This window comes from Botryllus schlosseri, chromosome 13 (genome assembly GCF_051294905.1).
Source record: "Botryllus schlosseri isolate E-star chromosome 13, Bs_hap1, whole genome shotgun sequence".
NCBI classification, from domain to species: Eukaryota; Metazoa; Chordata; class Ascidiacea; order Stolidobranchia; family Styelidae; genus Botryllus; species Botryllus schlosseri.
The window spans coordinates 7,693,576-7,717,145 of record NC_137248.1 but is presented as its reverse complement, the minus strand read 5'-3'; the positions used below and the strand labels follow the sequence as shown (position 1 = coordinate 7,717,145).

General features: G+C 41.1%; 2 protein-coding genes across 2 annotated transcripts in view; both read right to left on the bottom strand.

Annotated features, from left to right (window-relative positions):
- The window catches only part of LOC145453171 (uncharacterized), a 31,100-nt gene extending 26,260 nt beyond the window's left edge, over positions 1 to 4,840 (bottom strand). Inside the window, exons 1-2 of the mRNA XM_080331150.1 lie at positions 4,604 to 4,840; positions 1,470 to 1,567 (exon numbers count right to left, since the gene is read on the bottom strand). The gene's annotated coding sequence lies outside the window, so the exon portion shown is untranslated. The remainder of the gene's footprint in view (positions 1 to 1,469; positions 1,568 to 4,603) is intronic.
- LOC145454174 (matrilin-1-like) lies at positions 1,464 to 21,616 on the bottom strand. The gene is made up of 5 exons (XM_080332192.1): positions 21,505 to 21,616; positions 20,563 to 21,132; positions 11,672 to 11,793; positions 4,604 to 4,787; positions 1,464 to 1,567 (listed from the first exon to the last, which is right to left on the bottom strand). Exons 1-5 carry the CDS (start codon positions 21,569 to 21,571, stop codon positions 1,464 to 1,466), a joined length of 1,047 nt encoding a protein of 348 aa, XP_080188318.1. The 5' UTR covers positions 21,572 to 21,616.
- Positions 21,617 to 23,570: the final 1,954 nt, after the last annotated feature.

The window sequence follows — 23,570 nt, the reverse complement described above, 5'->3', positions numbered from 1 at the left end:
GACATGTTTGGGAAACCAGTCATTCAACGACTGCATATAGCCTGGTTTTACAGAGCCGACGCCGATATGCCACAAATGAATTGACCGCAAACGAAGTGATAAGACCAGGGGGTGGCCAACCTTTTCGATCAAAAGGCAGCATGAAATTTACGGACCCTTTCCGAGGGCCACTTAGTCGTCCGATAGGAGTGAGCCGGATTAGGAATGGTGAAAATAACACCGATTTTACTACGTAGCAAAATCGATTGTCACGTAAACGCATGCGCATTAATGTCCTAGCCGCGCCAAGCCCTACAATTTTTCAAAGACAAATTAATTAATTAGGTCAATAATATTGTTACCGTACTTGCATATATTGCGGGTCGCCTATATATACCGATTGACTCAGTTTGCAAGGACAGGACTATTCGGCGCCTGGATATATCAATATCGAAGGTTTCGGCCAGCATTATCATTTTGAGTCAAGATTTGATCGATGACGATTTTTCTGCGAGAGCGCACTCCACGTTGCATGTTGGAAGACACGTTCTCTCATATTTGCGAATATAGTTAGATACAAATCTGTAAATTGAGCGTATTTTTCCTATCCAGGAGGTATACCAATAATAAGAGTAAGAAATCGAGTGAAAATAAATCGCACGAAGCAGGAAAAATATATCTATTTGAATAAAACTGCCGCGAAACTTGACTGGACTCGGCGCTTCAGAAATATGGATTTACTCGTGACTCGGAGCAAAATTTACGAGTCAATTTCAAGTCATTAAGTAAACGGTGTCGAATAAATCACTGTACCTTGTGTATGTTGGAATTGTTCGCGATACGCTGGAGTTACCTGTGCGAGCAACCAGTCATTCACTGATGGTACTTTTCACTGATCCTTCATTATTGCATCGCAAATAAATTGACCGCAAACGGAGTTATCACATTTAAGTAACCAGATCAATTTTATAGCAACGTATCTCAGTTTCTTAGGCGGCTCAGTGCTTACATTGTTCAGTGCCCACCTTTACCAACCCCATTTGATGATTTAAATCGATCGAAAAGGATTTATGCGTTTATATTCTCACGGATGTGTAGATGGATAGTGTATTTGTTTCAACTTCTCGAGGCTCCGTATTCGATCCTCTGTTTTGGCTGATAATAACATACTGCAGCACGGAGCTATACAGTTACTCACGTATACTATTAGTGTATCAGTTTTATTAGATTTGACTTGAATTGTGACTTGACTCGAATCGAGTCATCTCAAAAAAACGAGTGACGACTACAGTCACTTTCGAAAATCGATTGACTTGACTTGATTCGAGTCAAAATGTACAATGACTCGGGATGACTCATGACTCGAAGGTAGTGATTTCATCCCAACACTGCTGTGAGGTAATTTATGAATATCTAACAAAAATGGGTCCTCGAATATCAAGCAGTTTCGGGCGATCCGAAGTAGTTGATGGAAACAGCCAATTTCATACTTCGATGTATTCAGCTTGTCTGCTTGGTTTTCCGGAGTAGCTAACGGAAAGAAAATCATCAGTCGAATTTACGCAGCTTGCTTCCAGCTCAATTCTACCTGAAATAAAAAGTAAAGCGTTCCAGAAATTCTACACTTCCCACAGTTTTCATAGAACATTATGCAAACACTGAATTAAGATCAGCAAATGTCACGCCTCAATGTAAATTCAGAAAGGTGCTGTAACCATAGGAGCCGACTTACGAGGTTACGAGGTGGCCCAGCCACCTCGTGACCATATTTACGAGGTTGCGGCCACCTCGTACAAAATGCTCAAACGTCCAAGTGATTTGTGACTATACTAGTAATCAGGCGAATCGATGCGACCTCGTTAGAGACGTCTTCGATTTCGATACGCGCATGTGCCAGGTGCGTAGCCACGGGGATTTCGGGGGTCGAACTTCCCTATTTGAAACGCGAAACCCCGCCATTTCGAAATTATCATTCGAAATCTAATATTCAGTTGCAATTCAATAATTGTGTAATCAGTGTTCCGCGCGGCGGGTTTGCGAGAAACGTGTTGTCAATTAGCGAGAAGAATCTGTGATTATCTTCCGCTGAGATGGTCGAGAAATTAGGTAATTCATTCCCGTGCGCGTGGCAAACGTCGATAGCCTGATTTATCGCGTCTAGATCAAGCCTGGTTCCGCAGGCTTCAACAATCGCATCTGCAATAGGCCCAGTTCACACTGTATCATCGCTTGACTGCGCAATCGCATCTGCATTGGCGGCTTCGGCCTGGTGTGCACGATTTCATCGCTGGCTCACACAATAGCATCTGCAATAGGCCTGGAGTGAAAGAGATCATTGCTGGCCTATGGCCTGACTATCGCGTCTCGATGCGGTCGAGTTCACGCTAATTAGTGATTGTTTTATGTCATATTGATTAAAAAGCGACATCGCGAAACTGAATAACATCGAATCGCAGCAAACAGACTTTAACGTGCAAAATTGATTCCCGCTAATACTTGAACGTAACGATCAGAAGATGTGTATCATGTCTCGAGCTCTGGAATACGACAAAGGTTTGAAATCGGTGCCATCAAGTTTGGACATTTTGATTTGCGAAAACTGTAGCCGATACTGCGTAATATACGCGCGCGTATATTCACCAGAGATCAGGGACTCGCTAATTGAAAGCACTCCCGGACTCTTTGGCAAGCTTATCATACGCCTAAAATCGTCGATACGAAGAGATCATATGATCGCCATTTACACATGTACCTGACCCGAATTGAATTGATGCTATATTGGTAAATTTGAAAAAAAATCAAAATTCCCCTAATTTGTCGACTGGCTGGCGCTGAGAAGCACCACCCTAGATCTCCTCTCCCGACCAGGCGCACAAATATACGTTCTGCTTTTCTGCGCCCATTCCATATGCGCCCATATTCGTTTACAAAACCATTCATGAACTAGCTAGCTTCGTGATAGACAATCGGAGCGCGAAATTGGAGGATGTGTTGGTGTGTGCCTGCAAATTGGAATCCATTTCTGCGCAGATTCGTTTCTATAACAAGGCTTTGCCTGTGGCATTAATCGGGAAATGCAGCAATACAGCTTAAACACCGATATAATGAGAAAACAATTGTCGCCATGAAAGCTACTCAATACGGTGTCACACTCAAACAGATTCGTGGCGATACTGATTAGAATACACGCTTTCTCACTTGCCATCATCCATATTTCTTGTTATCTACTTGATACATTTTTTATTCCTAAATTGTCACACAAGGTCATTTTTCAGTGTTCTTTTCATTATTAACGTGACGCATCACAAGATTATGGGTGGCACAAATTCTGAGTTTATTCGATTCGTTTGAACAGGGAACCTTCTACATTCCGATAAACTTGATTGCTGGATGTACTCGTATCCAGAACAACATTATCGAATATTAAACTATTAGACATCAAATAGACAGTGGATTTCTATTGGTAAGATCGCGGCATGCGGCCGGAAGTGGAATTAATTCTAGCCCAGGGGTGGCCAACCCGCGGCCGTAGAAGGAAATTTGTGCGGCCGTCAACACGTAATTCAATTAGTATGCGTTGGCGGCCGTCGACACGCAGATTGAATTTACGAATTGACCGATGTACTCCCAAAATGCTTCGCGAACTTAAATTGGGAAATGCACCAATGTTTTAATCATCAAACAATTGCCGCGATGCGAGTTGGTCAACACGAAGCAAGAAACCGCAAGAGACAATTACTGATTGGCTGCGCGATTTCGCGTTTGTAATCATCATTATTGTCAGATAGAAGTATTCGAGCGTTGTCGTGTGTTACTTGCAAGGCCCGTGAGTAGTGTATTTCGTTACTCACACGGGGCATTGCGCGTGAATAACGTTGATGCAACTGCAGATTCCGTCGGACGGACTGGTAGCGCAGGCCGCAGTTACACTTCAAATGATCGTACCGTTTTAAGATTCCATTTAATAACTCGACTGCATGGTTTGATATTAATGAGTGCAGGGCCGATATCAAAACGTCACGCGAATGGTTCAACTCTGCACGTACACCAGCGGCATGCAGCAAAGTGCGTTTTCATGCGACGATGAAGTCATCGATATAGAACAATTATGACGTCACAAGAATTCGCCACCTCGTAAAAAAATGAAAGTCGGCGCCTATGGCTGGCACGACTTGTTTAAACCAAATAGATCGGACATCCCCCTATGCAACAGTTATAAAATAATTTAATCAATTCCAAAGTAGGAATGCGCAACTTTCTCATTGCTCTAAAAAAATACAGGAATTTATGCAAATAATAGGGTGCAGATATAAATAAAAATGACAATGTGCACTGAGCAATGAGAGTGACATGGTATTTCGTGAATTTTCTTTTTTTCTACTACAGTCTACACGTCATTGACGGTACACGCTGCAAAATCAGCGAATCGAATGAAAGTAAAATCGATCACATCAGCCTGTGTCTAGTTAGTCAATAGCAATTATTTGTGTTCCGTCTTCATTGAGCATTGACCAATTTCGTATAATGATAACTAGTGAAATTCCGATAAGAATTGGGATTGTGGCACGGTTGAGATAGCATCATCATGTCAAATCATTCCAATTTAATGTATACGCGAACCTACCTTTGGTGGGACAGCTGATAGCACTTGGCACATGTAATATGTATTTTCTAACAGTTGGATCAGCGACAGTAATCGTGTAAGTTGTGAATGGATCCAGTCCGTCAAATTGCAATGTCCCATTGCGAAGTTGATTCGTAATGATGCTGTTCCCTTTTCCTGTGGGCGTGATGGAAGCTTGATATGTCTGAATGCAAAATAGCAGGTGAATGGTTCTTTGGTGACAATAGCTTCGGTGCTACATTGAAGGGATACATAACTAATCAGTAGTGCAGGTTTTTGCAGCTGTTGCATTTTTTTACAGCTTCTGGCAACATCCTAAATACTCGTGATGTGTGTAGAGCAGTGGTTCTCAACCTTTTTGTCTTCGCGGACCCCTTTCGGACCGCCACGGATCCCGCAGACCCCCACGAAGTTTCAGTTCAAATTTAGCTCAATTATCGTGCAATCGTCATCTGTCTTGTGCAAATATTAACTGTAGGCTTAGTGATGAACAGCAACAAAATACGTTTCTTGAAAATAAAACCATGTTATTAATGTAGAAATTGGGTAGACTTCTATTATTCCCAAGTGAATTCTGGAACTGTCTTGAAAATCCACTCCTTTGATTTGATATGAGCTAGTGCCGAAAATCTATTTCCACAAATATTAATATCATTATTATTATTATTATTGTATACGACAGTGGACTGTTTCAGGCTTTGTGCTCTACGACATGGCATTATTTGAACAGATCAATGCATTTCTTCTTTTCTTTGACATTCTTTCCTCCCTCTCAGGCACTCGCTCGCGATTCATCGGGTCCTTTGCTGCCGACTTGTAGCTCGGCTCACTGTGATTTCTGGGCTTTTCAAGTTACTGCAACTGCAGTGAGGTCGGCGATGAGGAGCCCGTATAACCTCCGACACTTGGAAGTTAGTCCTGATCGGGATTCGAACCAATGCCCTCGGAGTTGGAGTCGGTGGTCAAATTCAGAGGTGGTCAGAAACGAACTACTTTTACTTTTTGAAGTACTTGAAGTAGATTTTACCTACTCACACTACTTATTAAGTAGTTATGATTTTAAATTACTTCTACTTCTACTTGACAGTTTTCAGTTTTATAGGCAAAAATAAGCGTAGAATACCTACTTACTTACTTGTGAACCACCACTTCTACTTCTACTTGAGTCGAAATTCCGGCGATACTTCTACTTCTACTTGAGTAGCGACGGTGAATACTATGATCACCTCCGGTAAAATTTACCGACTCCACAGCCCCGATTGCCAGCTGGCGTTATTTCACAGACCTTCCATACACATCGTGAAAATGTTATTTACGATTGTAATATTCACGCTTGCCACGAAAAATCCATCTTTTTGAATATTTGAATCAAATTGCTGCTGTGCTTTGCATAACTTGTCGAAATAATGAGTTATAGACACCGTGGGAAAAGATAAATGAATCATGACATCGTAAAAGATGTCGCGTTATAATTTTGCAGGCTGTCATTTGACGTGGCCATGAGTAGAATATTTTTAGTATGCAATAAAGTTTGATCTGATATCTGAGCATTTGAGCAGTGCAGCCCTAATCTGGGTTTCGGGCATACACCTTGTTAGTAGGCTATCGATCCTATCATTGCCAAAGTCAAATTGAATCAGTGTTCGAATATTGAAACAAATCAATAACAACTTAAATATAATTATTGTGCCACTATAATACAAATGTTCCATCGGCACATCTGTGAAGCGTACCCCTACTCACCTTTAATTGGCGATAATATCATAATAAAGAGACCCAAAATGACTATAGCTATACATCAAAGGGTAACAATATGCCAATGGTTGTCACACCGACCTGCTTAGAGCACAACGCTACGCAACGCAATCTACGACATTTTCATATACTGCTATTCCCCATGGCATTTTCATAGTATGCTGCGTCCGTGATTGTACCAAGTCACGGCGTTTCTCGTCACAAGTCCTTTTCTGATTTTCACGTTTAATCCGACTCAAATCCGCGGTCATTTTTATTTTATCAACCAGTCAATCCGAATTCGAGTAATTATACGAAAGGTCGCTCCCAAGTCTAGACCACAATTCTCAGTCACGAATCATCAACGGGTCACGTTTAATTATCATGTTCGAGAATAGCTGATCTTCCAACGTATGGTAACTGTTGAAAGTGATATGGCGTCGAGGTTTGATGAGTAGCTTCAGGTTTTGGAGCAGTTTTAGAGTGAATTTTAAGTTCTCAAATCATAAATAAGATATTTGCCAGTTGGATATTGTCGAATACTCAAAAATTCGAAATGCCTATGTGGGTCGCGTGTTTGAGACCACTGCTCTACACTACAGTCTACAGCAGGGGTTCTCAACTTCCCATGAGTAACGGCCCGCATTTTAACCGGGCTACAGAATATTGAGCCTAATCGTAGGCTACTATTAAATTCGATGCATTTACCAGTGGACTACGGACGTTAAACACTTGTTTATGCATTCTAAAACGTAAGTAAGTAAATCACGACGATTTTTCTCTTAAAATATGCTTAGTACAGGCAGTAACTCCATGGAGCGTGCGTTGCATGCATTGACAAGTAGGTATATATGTAACCTTCCAATCCTTTTACAACTAACTCTCTGTTGAAATGTGTTAGCCAGTATCAAATTACGGCAACTGTTTTCGTCATTGAGGCCATTGCCACTTTAAGCTCTCCACTTCTCACGCAAAATACATTGATATGAGAAGTCTGGGGTTCTGGGATCTCTTTTGAGCAAACCAATCAAACCCTTTCCTTTCCTACCGTGACTGGAGCCCCATAAATTATTAAAGAAGTCAGCTTTGTCAAGTTGGTGTTTTTGTCTAATTTCGTCTGGACATGTATGAGGAGTTGAATTTTCGCCCTCGGTCCTGGCAGCTTGACAATCCAACTAGCCAAAACAAGACCAAATGTAGCAATATCGTCTATTTCTGCGTGATGTCACCGGCGTTGGAACGACTCGACAGGGTTGGGATGACTGGAATCATGACTCGACTCGACTAGACCTCGAGTCACGGGATTCGACTTGACTCGAGTCATTTTCTTAAAATACGAAAAAGTATTCGACTCGATTTTGGTCGCTTTGTGTATTGACTTATCTTGTATACTCGAGTAATTGTGCATGACTCGAGACTCGGACAGCCAAGTCAAATAATAGTCACGCTCACACATTATCGGTATTTTGTCTATCGCGACTGGTACTTTAAAATAGGGCCAGAACTGCTAGGAATAAAGAAAATAATATAATATTATGAATACGAGGCTCTCGATATTACCCAGGCAGAGTTGTAAAATATGGGGTGAACATGACTTCAACTCGAGACAGAGCAGTAAACACAATTACTCTGACTCGGACTTTGAGTCACAACACTATATGACTCGAACTCAACCCTATGCTCCCCGACTTGGCCTTGACTCGGTGGTGAATTGAAAATGACTCGACTGGCCTCGAGACAAGCCTAAAAAAGTGAGATTGACTTGTGACTTGGTTTCAGCCCTGTCACTTAAGTCTCAAATTTGATTTTACTTACACGATAGGGTGGTTCCTTAAAAACGAATTTTGGAAAGTTGTTGATATGACCCTGCCAAAATGTTCATTTTGGTTAAAAATACACTGTGTAATTTTACTAACATTCATTGATGTTTAGAGGTGGCTCAATGAATCCCAAATTCTACCCATATTTGGTATATAACACATAAGGTCACTTCATAGCTGCTGTTGGTGTTGGGTCAACGCTTGAACGCCCGGACTACCTCGTCTGGGTATTAGCTGATCATTGACAGGGGTGCTATGATGACCAATATCATTTTATTTCAGAGGTGGTCAGTAACGAAGTACTTAAGTACTTCCCCTCTACTTCTGGTACGTACTCAAGTAGATCTGACTTTCGCTACTTTTACTTCTACTTCGTAAAATGTTGTGATCTACTTACTTTTCGCTATTTTCAGTTTGTCAAGTACAAGTAGTTCAATCTTCCAGTAAGGAAGATAGCCTGAGAAATCTCGGGGCTGTTTTCACGGAGCATCAACATTTAATTTCCATAAAAGTTGAGTAAAGCATAGAATTTTCGTCGCGCGTCGCGCGCAGTGGATACGTATGATTTCACGACAGCATCGATGAATATAATTTAGGTAGCGGTTTGACGTGGTTCCGTTCACACTGGGATATCTAGAACTAGATATCAAGATATCCCTGCGTTCACACCACATCGTCGTCCTTCGCCCATATGACATAATTCATCACGGTGTATATGGCTCATCATAACTTTGAAACTGATGTTTCGCAATCTAGCATTTACTTGTCATATCGTAATCTAGCATGTCCATGGCGCGTCCTAACCTGGAAAAGTGGACTATGACTTTTTTTGTTAGTTTTAGTGCTGTTTTAGTATACCACCTTTGAAACTTTCTGGTCTAAAGACATGGAAAATGTGTTCCTCTTTTAGAAGTAGTATTTGTTTTATTTTCAATTCCCAGTATCATTTACTTTGAGTTATAATTAATTCTTTTGTCTGGATAAAATACATGTTGATGTATAAAAGCAGGTGTAGTAATGCTTTTAATTTCCGGGAACAAGGCTACACAATATGAAATTTTTACGGTCCTTCATATTTTCTATTAACGTTTACTAAACGCGCAAAGTGTTGACACCGTATCCTATACAACTTCTCCGATTGCTCTTCGACTAAACTACGGACCTTATAATATGAGGGATGGCGCCTTACCATGCTATTTTCTAAAACGTGCTGTTCGAGAAAACAGAGGATAAGTATCGCATTTCCATATCAATACTATCATTTTCAGCCGAATGCTTATGCTATCGAAAATTGGATACCTGCTGGTATGCATCAATATGAATGAAGCTCGTCACCTTTCGCATAGCTCAATTTGCACCTATTTTTACAATCCATGTGAACGAATTAGGATCGTTTTCACAACTACTTACTTACTTGAGTACTTTTGAAGTCAGTCAATTCTACTTCTAATTCAAGTAGTTTTAGGTTGCTTATGGAAGAAGTACTTCTACTCGTACTGGAGTAGATTGATTTCGTCGCTACTTCTACTTCTACTTGAGAAGCTTTCTTGACTACTTTGACCACCTCTGTTTTATTTTGGCAAGTAACCTCTGCTTGAGGGTGTTGGGGCACATTTTTGCGGAATTCAGCAACAACCCCAATTGCAAACTGCGATTGCTCCTCATTTTTTTTGTGAGATGGGCATAAACATCCTCAATCATTGCGTGGGACGTTCTGTGTGGTCATTGGAGAAAAACAATGTGATTGTGAAGATTTTGCAGCAATAAAACTAGACTTTCCCTTCTGCTGAGCTCCCGGATATTCAAGAAAACCATCGGAAAGACGCAAGTTTTCTTAAAATAAGTGTTGTATTCTTTGTCGATTTAAATCGTCTCTGGAATGTGTTTGAAGTTAATAATTACACACGGTAATAGTTATTCTTCCACTCCCGTCTCTTTTATAGCAACAACTATATCTTATCCTTGATGCCCTTGTCCAGATCGTCACCAAAAAGCCACGCCAACGCCCGCATACGGAATCCATAGTTGCCCTACCATCTTCCTCGCTGTAGCTCTAGTTATGTCGACAATATTTGCATGATACTTCTGAAGCTTCTTCAGCATCTTAAAACCTTCAAGCCACTAATGCTGGCTGTTGCCCATGCTTCAACATGGATGCGAAACAGAATATGCAGAGTTCCCGCGAACCTCGATGCTAGTTCGATAATTATTTAAACGGTGAACGAAACACCCGGACCTTTGTAAGTTTAGATCACTTTTGTCATCCACAGGTCTTGGTGCATGGCTCTGTGAGTTCCAAAGTGGATGCCTCGAAAAGGGACAGCGATTAGGCAAATAAAGGTCAGCTCCAGTTGTTCTCTGTAATGATCTCTCGTCTGGGTGACTTCACAGCTGTCTCCAACACCTTCGCCATCTCATTTGTCATGTCAGCCACAGAATCGGATGTGTACTGATCAGTCGATGAGTCATCAAATGTAGTGTGGTCAATATGTCGTCATATTCCTTTTAAGCACTTGAACAAGAGAGCATCAGGAGCAGATGAAGATAAATCATATCCCCTGGATCTTTTTCTTTAAATCCCCGTTTTTCAGAATAGAAAAGCTAGCTTGTGCTTTTCATATCCTAGCTAGATGGTAACTTTGGAACTGAGTAGTAGCTGTGATTGGCCAGTACTAGTCACTGGCATAGGCAGTTCGTCACCAGTCTCCATTCCAGTGACATCTGGGATTAGTTTGCCATCCCCGTGCACAATGACTGGAAATTGTGACTTTAAGTAATATTTAATTTCTTCGGATATGATTCTACTAATAACTATTTAAGGAACTATTAAATCGTATAATTATTAACTTGAAAAACATTCGGTAGAAGACTTTATTTAACTTTACGACGAAGAAATCACCAATTATTTTCAAGAAAATCGCGTCTTTCAGATGTTTTTCTTGAAAATCAGGATGTTTAGAGGAAGGAGCAACCTAGTTTCATTGCCGCGAATACTTTTATCAGCCCATTGGCCGTCACCAGCTACCAGGCTTAACGTTCCATTGCCTTAGTTGAGGAGGTTTCTGGCCATATCATAAACGACAAGGAGCAACAGCAACTTGCATTTGGAGTTTTTGCTGACCAACGCGAAAAAGCTCCCTAACACAATGAAGCTGACCTTACTTGGCAACGGCAATTGCTATTGGTCATCATGACATCCCGGCCACTGAGCAGCTAATACCCACGCGACGAAATCCAGGCTTAAACGATGGTCAGAGAGCAGTTATAGAAAGGACTATAAGCGCTTTATACTGCAAATGGGTAGAATTTCGGATCCATTGAGCCACCTCTAAACATTAATGAATATCAATAAAATTTCACACAGGGTGTTTTCTGGCCAAAAGAAACATTTTGGCGGGGTCAGACCAACAACTTTTTTAAATTGGTTTGTAAGGACCACCCTATTACACAAAGATTACTATAATGAGAGTAAAGATGAGCTGTTACAGCATTTAATCATTGTAAGATGACTTACCGAATCCGAAAGTAAGGAAGATACAGTGCTAAAGTCGCCACCTCCATATACACAAACGCTGAGGTCCAAAGAAACGGTCGAATCTGTCGCAATGGAGCACTTGGCGTCCACGCCAACGCATACTGTCAGAAACACAATTATTGTATGCAGGAAAAATTGCTCATATTACGATATTCTCGGGTGCCTGGATTTAGAAGTTGAAATACTTTGCAGCAGTGCTTTTCAACGTTTTTGACCACCATCCGCACATTTGTTTCAAAAAAACCATCCCCGCAAACCAACCAAAAGTTGTTATAGAAAAAGAAGTTGAAGATACTTGAACAATATTTTGTTGAGGTGCGCCACAAATAAGCTACTGTTTTACCCCATCAAGTGTCTCATTAAAAAGACAACTCTTTTCCGTCGTTTTGATTTCGATTATAGTGCACTAAAACCATTTTCGGCGAAATAAGTTGTTCGATTTTGTACACGAACGTCTACCAGTGCTTGGATGATCAGGTCTTTATAAGAACCATCCAGCACTCCTAACCAAAATACAGCATATATTCACCGAGTGAAATACGCTTGCTGACATAAATCGTCTTTAAGAGCATGACACAAAGGTCACGAAGGCCCCAGCTCGTCGAAAGGGCGCGAAACTGACATGTTTGCTTTGATGCTTCTGACTGGTGGCGGGGGAGATAACGTTATGATAACGATCAGCGGCTCGGTTCCTGTCGGAGGTTCAACTCCGCTCCTCTTCCTCCGTCGTTGTCGTTCTTACAGCGATCAAAAAGCCCAGAAAAAGATCCGACGAAAGAAAACACTCACAAGGAATGGAGAGAACTAGAAGGGTCTTACAAGATCAACATCGAAAAGATCTGTTACATCGGGCACTCTAGGCCGAGGTGGATGTCAGTCTGAAAATGATCGCAATAGGTGTTGTTCGATATCCTCCATCTATTCGTTACATCGCATTGTGTCTTATTGCATTGTACATTGTGTGTAACTTGTTCAGATGAAAATTATAACCCAACGATTATTATTATTATTGGTGGATATGCCAGTATGTCCCAGCCTTTTTCAGTTCGTGACCCATTCTTCGTCGAAATTTCATTTCGCGACCCACTCTTCATCCAAATTTCATTTCGCCACCCACCAGACCCTCTTTCGCGACTGTTATAACCACTGCTCGTGGGCGCCAGTTTTCATGTTGTCAGTGCGTTATAGCTATTTGGACGCGCCTATTATGAACATTTACCCGAAATCATGATCGCATTCGGTCAATGATATTGGTAAGTAAGGATGGTGTGAACGTGAGGTTCACGTTCGCGTTCAGTGCGTGAACCTCCTAAATTTAGAGGTACACGTTCACAAACGAACCTTGGTAGGTTCTGCACTGCGAACCTTCTTCATATATTTCAATTTTACACTTCATTATAACATATTTTGTTGCAACTGCGGGCCACTCTGTGCATGGCGCTGGCAGCAAAAAAACACAACACTATAAGCGAGCATGCACCTTGACAATCTCAAAAATGTTACTTGCTTCGTTACAAAATTTGCTTGAAATTTCCAGCTTTCCGTTTGTGAATGTTTATGGACTCTGCTGTCAGCTTTACTCGCAATCACACAACATCAGGACCGAAATACATTGCATGTGTGTAGTCAGCGAATGATGCTTATTCAACCAATCAATGAAATTGATATCGTCGTCTGATGTTGAAAAAAATCTAGCTGACGTATGGGGTCGATCTGGATTTCATATGTTTACTGTTTCGTAAAACTAGATCCGTGCGATTGGGTGTTAGCAACTGCTGTATAACTTGTTAATGGCGTAATATCGGAGACAAGAATAGAAACCCATTTACAATCTGCTCAATATCAACGTAGCAATACTCACACGCCGAATAAATTGTCCGGCCTGGCCTAAACTCTTAAAGCGTAAGCTTTATACTCTCTTGCAAGTTCGCGTCGAAATTGTTAGCAAAGCGACGGAAGATATTGATTTTATGGGAATATTATATATCATTTGATTGCCTTGGCTTAGTTGATACATTTGGCGCGTCCAAAACGTCAATACGTATTTCAGCACTGTGACATTATGTGACCCGAGTCGTCGTTAGGTATCGTGTACATTGTTATAGGCTTATCACTTCACTGAACTGTAGGGTTGGAATTAGCAATATGACGTCATGAGGTTCACGTTCGGGTCCACACAGAACCTTTCAAATAGGTTCGCGTTCACGCGAACCTGAACCTTTCAGAGGTTCACACCATCCCTAAAATGGCAAAGACCACTATAAATTTGCCGTCTTTCAGCTCACGTAATCAATTTAACTAGTGGAGCTGAGAGGTAGTAGTCTATATCTGAAAATTTCGGGCACATGGTTAATTATTGAAATAACATATTGTCGTAATTACTTTGTTACATGTTTTTATTGCGTGACCTCGCATGTGTTGCATAGTCAAAGGGTATTGAAATTGCCCGAAAGTACCAGACCAAAATGAAAAAAATGGAAACTATTCCGTGTGACGCACACGATTCCCAATTGATATTTCATCGCGGGGCGAATGTTTTTTCAGTATGGATGGCATTTGTCCTGTGGAGTCAGATTGTCACGGCAGTAATTAGGCACCTGTAGTCAATGGTCCTTTTCGGCAAAGGTTTTCTCACTGTTGATGTTTTGGCAGCACACTTCGCGGAATCGCATGTTGGCCAAAACGTCAATACCAATGTCTTGGTATGCTGTGACGCGGTAATGACCGACACCGAAAGGCCTATTTCAGTAAATTATGCGTATTTTATCATTAGGTGAGGGGTACCCCTATTAAAACCAACCCATCCAGCGATGTTAAATCGCACAAAGCGCGCAGAAAACTTGAAAAAGTGCTTTAATTCTCAAAATAAATAATCCATAATTTATGTTGATTCATGAGATGATTTTGGCTCCTTCGAGCTCGATGCGGATGCACCAATTACGTGCGTCAGTTACGATTCTGCATGTACCAGATGATTACAGACGAGAAAGGCATATCCAGGCACCTGGCTATTCGATCTGCGTAAGCGGATCTTGTCTCGTCTTGAAAAAGTCCGGAGGTGAACTGCCCCTGCCATACAAGTTGGTTGATCCGGAGTCATAATGAAGAATATCGGTCTGGTGTAAATGACCATTGTAGTCGAGAAAACCATAAATACCACAAGCAATAACAGACAAAAAAGCGCGTATCCAATCAGTAATTCGTCTTTTACGTCGAACACTAAGGGGTTTTGAGTAGCTTACGTCGTGGGTCGCGGCAATTGTTTGCTGATTATGACGACAAATGAGGCTGGATTGCTGCTTGTACCGATCAACTTCGCAAAGCCTTTGGAGAAAAGATTGAATTTCAATTCTCACGCCTGCACAATAACGTACTGTCCAATTTCACGCTCGAATCAAAATGACTGTGACTAAAATCTAACTCACGAATTATTGTGATCACGTACACGTTGCTTGTGGCGCTTATGGACGCAAAAGAAAATTGATTTTAAGGAAGAGAATGTGCATTGTGCATTCACTCGTTCAATATTGTGAAGATAAAGTGTTCGGAATATTTGGAAAATTGATTAGAAAATTGTGACTGATGCATTAAGAACTTCTTCGCGACCCACCTGAAATAGCTTCGCGACCCACCGGTTGGGAAGCGCCATACTATACTATTATATACTATATAGCAGAGATGAGCGGATTTGAAATTTCTATGTCCTAATCCAATCCAAATCCGAACCTTCAAATCCAAATCCAAATCCTAATCGATAACTTTTACATATTCAAGTCCATGTCCAATCCTAATCCGATTCCAACTGGAAATACAGAAAAAATACTAATTTATGCAATGGAGGGATTCGAAAATTTTCTTTCACAACAAACGATTCACTTGATTCAAGAAAACTTAGTGACCTTAAGTACATTAATAACTGATCTGAATAAAGTTTGTCGCCATTCGCCACACGACATTTCAATCTCCCAGAAAATAGGTCAATCCAATCCAAATCCTAATCCGTTCTGAAAAAAATGTCTAATCCAAATCCAATCCAAATCCGACAAAATTTCACAAATCCTGTTTTTTCAAAACCTAATCCTAATCCATGCTCATCTCTGTTATATAGGCACGTTATATATTGTATAGCGGGGTATGCAGACCTGCTTCATGCGGGAGCCGCATAAGAAAATCCGAGTTTTAAAAGAGCCACAACACAAAAATTTTAAACTGTGAATTTTTTACGTCACAATGAAATGTAGGCTATCCAATGAAGTTTCTTATTGTGGGGTGATGCGGTGCGTCTCGATTCAACTGGGAAGCAAGGTGTTTAAAATCAGGCTGATATGACGTCAAAGCAGTACGTAGCAGTTCAACTGCTGCTGAGCATTTAAGGAAGATTTCAGATCGGTAATCTTATTACTTTGTAAATCTGTCTTCGTTGGATAACTCGTGGCAAAGTTTTGGCGTTTGCTTGCTTAATGACGTTTCAAGTTACTAGCTTTGTAATTGTTGAGCGAATCTTCACAGATAAAGTATTGTGAATTACCTCCATTTTCACAGAATGCATACTCTTCCTCTCATTCCGTTCTATTTTCCCGTTCATACTTTATTTTCTTGCAATTATCGCTCAACGACAAATTCTGCAGTGATTTCTAGCCTTACAATACAAATGAAAGAGCCTTATTCACCGGTGTTAGCCTGTAAATCAGTGGTTCTTAACCTTGCCCCCAGCGCCCCCCAGGGGGCGCTGGCGATGTTGAAGGGGGCGGAAACGCTCAGGGGGCGATATGGGGGGCGCTGGGCTGAGGGGGGCGCTGGAGAAAAATGGCTTCGCAGTAGATGATGTGGTGATAGGAAATATCCTTAATGAGTATTCAGAGCAAATTATCACCGAAAACTTCGTTACATATAGCCTTCAAAATACATATAGGTTTAATTGTCCATGGGCGCCTAAATGACTGACACCGAATGTTTTTGTCTTGGCAATCTGAACCCCAGAAGACGAACTCCATCTGGCAGGGAAAAATTATATGCCAGTGAAGAAATACCGATCTGAAATCGTGTGCGTCTTTTAGTTTAGTACGTTTGGGCGACAGGGCTATTCCTGTTGGGCGATATCCCCGTTGAGCGATTCTATATTTTTTGATATTGCATACAGGGGGTCACGAAATAACATCATGCAACGAAGTCATACCAACGGGTTCGCCCGCCCGAATATGTTTAATTATTAGTAACGGGCCCTACAATTTCCAAGAAACCTCACAATGTTCGCTTCAAGTTTTGATGAATCTGCGCACACTCAACAACTCACTCCGCTGACCCCTGGACAACAGTGCGTATCGACTAAAAAAGGTAATAGCTTCGGATTTGTTGTGCGCAACGTATATTTTCTGTGCGCAGAGACCCAGGACCAACGTTTTTTGTTGGGGGTGGGGGAGGGGACTGACGAACTACTGTTACGGCATTGGTAACGAATAATTGTACCTGCGGGCACGCCCGAATATGTTTAATTATCAATTACGTGTCCTTTATCTTCCTATACAACAGCTCACTCAGTTTATCGCGACTTATATATGTAATTACCACCTATTCATTCATGCATTACAGCAAATTTTGCTACCTAGGGTGACCAGGCCACACAAACTTTGCTGACCATCGAAATCACGATAGGGGGTTCGTGGGGGCGAAGCCCTCAGAAGTTCGGTTTATCACGCTATGGGTGCGCAAGGCAATCGTTTTTAGGGGGTTGACGAAGTGCTGTTACGGCCCCCCCTCTTACTCATTGTTTTTATTACATTCCTTACATTATGAAGTTTGGGGGGGCGCTGGAGCACGATAATTTTTGAAAGGGGGCGCTGGAGGAAAAAAGGTTAAGAACCACTGCTGTAAATGATTGTGACCTGACCTGCACTACCGTGACTTACTATTATCAAGTTCATTGTTGAACACAATGATTTATCATTGATTGATGACAATTGACCAATGACCATGCACGGTGAAAACGTTTAGGTGAACTCGATTCGAGAATTCAATTGCTAAGTTCGAACCCTGTGTAGTGTCATCTTCCATAAATTCTTCAATTGTTACGTGAACCATAAGGAGGGAAACAACCCGAAAACAATATGCTTATAGGCAGGGTTGCCAACCACACGGACCCAAAAATAAGGACAGTTTTTGTACATACTTTGTACTCATATCAGCCGTGGCATATCATTTTCCATAATTTTCGCCAAAAAACGGTCTTGGGACCATAGGACTTCGGAAATTTAGAGGTTCGCGTTCCAAAACGAACCTTGGTAGGTTCTGTACTGTGAACCTTCTTCATATATTAAAATTTTCACTTCCTTATAAAATCTTTGTATGAAATCTATTTCATTTCAAATGCGGACCACTCTGCGCATGGCGCTGGCACCATAAACAAAATCAACACAAAACGGACATGCACCTTGGCAATCTCAAATACATTTACCCACTTCGTTACAAAAGTTTGCGCGAAATATCCAGCTTTCCGTTACTGAACATTTAGTGGAAATAACCGTCTTTCCTATGGCCCTCAGGTTAATGTCACAATTGTAGATATTGCAACACAGGTAGGCTACCACAGGAAAACGATCAAAGTTCTGTAGTTGTTGAAAATATGACAAAATAAGGACGCAAGTCGAAAAGAAGGACATTTCTTAGAAGTAAGGACCGTTGAGTTTTCCAAGACATGGCCCTTCAAAACAAGGACAAATCTTAGAAATAAGGACGGTATGGAAACCCTGCATATAGGTAATACACAGAGGTGGTCAGTAACGAAGTACTTCTACTTTTTTGAAGTACTCAAGTAGTTATCCTCTACTTCTGCTGCTTACTCAAGTAGATCTGATTTTCTCTACTTCTACTTTGTAATATTTTGTGATCTACTTACTTACTTTTCGCTATTTTCAGTTTGCCAAGTAGAAGTAGTGTAATCCCCTAATGCGAAAGATAGCCTGAGGAATTTCGGGGCTGTTTGCACGGAGTAACAACCTTTAATATTCAAGTCAAGTCAAGTAAAGCCCAGTAATTTTCTTGCGCTTCTCGCACAGTAGTTATGGAGTGACAAATATGTTTTCACGAAAGTATCAGTGAATATAATTTAGTTAGCGGATTGCTTGGTTCCGCTCACACCGCATTGTCGCCCATATCAAATATTCCATCACAGTAAATATGGCCCACCATAACTTTTGAAACTACCGTTTCGCAATCTAGCAATTACCTATCATATCGTAATCTATCAGCCGATGATGTGTCCTGCTAATCTGGAAAATCCGGGTTTTTTTAACGTTACACCACTTTTAGCAGATCACCTTTGAAGCTATATGTACAAAAGACGTGAAATATATTTTCTGCTTTTTAGAAGTGGTATATGTATTTCACTTTCATTTCCGAGTAGTATACTCTGAGTTCTATTTACTTTCAGTTTTTTTGCCTGCAGAACATACATGTTGAAGCATAAAAGAAAGTGTAGTAATGCCTCTATTTTCCGAAAATAAAGCTACACTACTTATAAATTTTACGATCCACAATATTTGTTAATAACGTATTCTAATCGCGCAAAGTGTTGAAACCGTATCCGATACAACTTATCCGTATTGCTCTTCGCCTAAACTTGGGGCCTTATAATATGGGGTAAGGCGCCATGCCATGATGTTCTCTAAAACGGGGTCTTCTAGTAAACAACGGGTTGGTATCGCATTTTCATATCAATACTATAATTTGCATCTCATGATGCGAAAGAATGCTTATTCTGTCAAGAATTGATACATCCTGGGATGCATCAATACGAATCAAGCTCTCTGCACCTTCCGCATAGTTCAATTTGCAGCTTTTGACAGTCCACGCGAACGAATTGAGACTGTTTTCAAAACTACTTACTTACTCGAGTAGATTTAAAGCCGATCAATTCTACTTCTACTTCAAGTAGTTTTAAGTGGCTTATGGAAAAAGTACTTCTACTTGTACTTGAGTAGATTTTTCCGTCGCTGCTTCTACTTCTACTTGAGTAGCTTTCTTGACTACTTTGACCACCTCTGGTAATACATGATAGAATGTATCAATTTATATTCAGGTTAAACTTCTCTGGCAAAGTGGTGAAACGCATGCGCCTGCAATCAATAAAGTGCCGCAATCAAAGGCTCGTCAAAGAGCCGCATGTAGTCCGTTTTGAGTTTGCGACCACTGCCCTAAACTTGGCAAATTATCCTACCGGATGAAGAGCAACTATAATTTGCCCGGCTTTGGCGCAATTCTAATGCTACCATAAACGGGAACTTACTGCAATGTAAAATGTTAGAAGAAACCCGTTATTGTGATGCCAAAAGCATAAAGTACCTAAAGTATAGCAAACGTAATTTGAATAATACTTATGGTCTAGCACTGGGAATGACCAAGCCATCTCCGACACGGTGTAACAACTTTGCCAATGGCGAAGCCGGTCTAGAAAACGATATATTACGTATAGGTATGGTTTACTATTTATTGCGGCAATATCATATTAAAGCGTAATGTTTCGCGACCCCAATTACGGTCGTGACCCATGGTTTGGGAAGCCTTGTACATATGGATAGTAATCCTTTTGATGATATAGTCGATGTTGGCGACCACAATTCACACCACTTGACTAAACGCCGAAAAGTTTTCGTAATTTAGTGGAACTGTCAGTTCAACGAGGTAAGGACACTTGCTGTCCCTAACGCTCGCCGTTTCAATAGAGGAGTGGAGGCTGATGTACTGCACAATGAAGCCGCTTTCGTGAAGAAAAGGAAGTAGATGTGACCTGTCATATTTAAAAAAGCGGCCAGGAATCATTTATTCATAAACTCTGCGAGAACGCTTTCAGTTCGTACACTTCTCCAAGCTCTTACCTGGTTTGACTGCAGCCGTGATGTTTCCTGTAATGTTATCCAGAGTGAGAAAATCGTCAATCGTGAAGGGTCCCACTCCTTTCGTCAAATCATTCAGCAAATCAGCCCAGTCGATGTCTTTTCCAACTCCGACGCCTGCCATAAGATCGAAATACCCTTTAGCGATGTCTACCGCAGTGGTATTTCGATTGTCGTTTTCTTTGTCATCAGTCATAGTAATCAAAACTTTATACGCTGCTTCGCGTAGATTAAGACGGTCTGTGACGTAGCTAAGGCCGCTGTAAGTCTTCGTTCCCAATTTCATTTGATTGATACCGGTAACGTTTGCTTTGATTTCATCCGATGATGTCAGTACTTCTTGCGAATCAAGCTCCGTTTCGGATCTTTCAGAATACTGAACCACTGTCACTTGCATTTTATTCTCGGCGAGTCTTTCTACCGGTTCGAATCGATTCACAGCGGTTAATATCCATTCTTTTACTCGAACGAAGTTGGCTTCACTAATTGAACCGCTTCCGTCGATCAGAAATGTGAGGTCGAGGGCGACATTTTTCGCGGCGCAGTCGTCATCTGGAATGGAAAACAGAGTTGCGAAATAGCGAGAAATCGTAATGGTGCCTGCGCGGGCTTATTTCAATATATTTACTCCGAATCCTGGGTATTGCGAGAAAAAGAAAAACAATCTGTGGTCCTGATACTTTGACGCGACTTTTGAGATGGAAATGTTTTGGGAACTCTTTTCATTATGTCTGATTCAAATCAAAATGAGTCACCTATAATCACCAAATGGCAATTCCAATTTTCCTTATTGTGGACATCCGAGTTCATTTAACTTGGCGACTATCGGTCGCGACTTGAAAGCTAAAATCAGAAAACCTCGTCACAGTCTACGAATACGTAATATCTGAATAAACTACTGAAAACCGTTGCACAAGTACTTACCAGAGAGCGGGCAGTCAGCACGAACGAGCACGATCGAAGTGCAAATAGCCACAAGTACTACCAACATACTTATCGGTTCTACTTACTTCGTACACTGACGACAATGGCTGCAAATATTTCAATACCATAGATCAGGCCTGGGCAGGGTGCAGACCGCGGAGCTATTCTGTGCGGCCCGTGAAAGGTTGGTTGAAATTGAAAATATAAAACCTACTTTTAATGTTGTTGCGTGGACTAACACCATGGGATGTATAAGCTGAACCGGAAATTCGTTCGCTATCAAGCCTGTTCATCAACATGCCGCGATTACGCAGCCTGACATGCCTAATCCCGATTCAAAGTAAAGTAAATGTAGCAAATTATTCCGTTACAATTAAAGTCACAAGAAGTCCCCAACCTTTTTCGTTGCCAAGGTCACATTACGCATTGCACGATCAGTGCTTCAAATTGTTACCTGATGCGTTTTCAAATCCCTAATTCGCAGGGTTGTTATGACTCGAGTCATGACTCGACTCGAGTAACGAATATTTGGTGACTCGACTTGACTCGAGTCAATATTTGGATTGATTCGACTTGTACTCGAGTCATTACTAGGGATGGTGTGAACCTATGAAAGGTTCAAGTTCGTCTGAACGTGAACATTTTTGAAAGGTTCTGTGTGAACGCGAACGTGAACTTCATGACGTCACGTGACGTCATAATGCGAATTCCAACCCTACATTTCAGTGAAGTGATAGCCACATTAACGTTCAAATTGCACACGATGCCTAGCGACAACTCGGGCCACATAATGACACAATGCTGAAGTATACATATTGACGTTTTAAAGGTCGCCAAATGTATCAAATAGGGCGATCAAATAATATAATGATCCCATGAAATCATTATTTTCCGTCGCTTTGATAACAATTTCGACGACGACTTGCAAGGAATATAAGCTTACGCCTCAACTGTCTCGGCCATAGACCAGACAATGTATTCCGCGTCTCGTATAGCTACGTTGATATTGAGCAGAGCGTAAAACGGGTACCGATATCAGGCCTACCCCGTTAACAAGTCATATAGCATTAGCCAACATCACAATCGCACGGATTTGGTTTTATATGATGCAATAAACATGTAGTCAATATCGACCCCGTATACGCCTGCTAGATTTTTTACATCAGACAACGATATATATTTCATTAATTGATTGTATAAGCGTCATTCACTGACTACCTACATCTAGTGTATTTCGCTCTTGGTGTTGTGTGATTACGGATGAAGCTCACAGCATAAATTTTTGTGACTGTCAAGGTGCATGCTCGTTTAGTGTTGATTTTTTACGCTGCCAGCGCCATGCATACAGTGGCGCGCAGTTGGAATGCAATACAATTCAACCAAAGATGTTAAAATGAAGTGAAAATTGTAATAGATGGAAAAGGTTCACAGTGTAGAACCTACCAAGGTTCGTTTGTGAACGTGTACCTCTAGATTTCTGAGGTTCACATACATAACGCGAACGTGAACCTCACGTTCACACCATCCCCAGTCATTACGCATGACTCGACCCAAGTCATTGACTCGGCATATTTTATATGACTTGAAGATGAAGAAATTTGCGAATCGTACTGGCTAGATCAACGCATATGACGAATTCTGCCGATATCGCTATTTGTAGCCACTGCTTCCGTTGCACTCGTCTGATATCAGATATGCCGCCGTAAAAACAACAGACAATGTCACATATAGTAGCAATGCATTGTACAAAATCATCCTGTGATAAAGAGGTAATAGATCCTCCGCAATCAAAGTACTCGAGACTTTTCAATTATACAAGCAAACAATCGAACCCAAAGTTCAATTAGAGGCAATGAAACGACTCAGATGGTCAAGTACTTGGAGGAGACTGATAAGCTCATGTGTAGATTTGAAGGCGATGATTCTTTGCATTATTGGGCGACCAGAAATGATGAGTATGCAATGCTCTTCAATATGGTTCAAAAATGCTTGTCAATTCCTGTATCTAGTGCACCAGTGGAACGTGTTTCAGTAGATGTGGATTTATTCTAAGGCCATGCCGCTAT

Bases quoted from the DNA above. Each gene is read 5' to 3' on its own strand.
- LOC145454174 (XM_080332192.1), bottom strand. From the start codon at position 21,571: ATGTTGGTAGTACTTGTGGCTATTTGCACTTCGATCGTGCTCGTTCGT. The intron at 21,133-21,504 runs GTAAGTACTTGT...TTTCCATTCCAG, and splicing joins TGCTGACTGCCCGCTCTCTG to ATGACGACTGCGCCGCGAAA. The intron at 4,788-11,671 runs GTAAGTCATCTT...TTTTGCATTCAG, and splicing joins CTTCCTTACTTTCGGATTCG to ACATATCAAGCTTCCATCAC.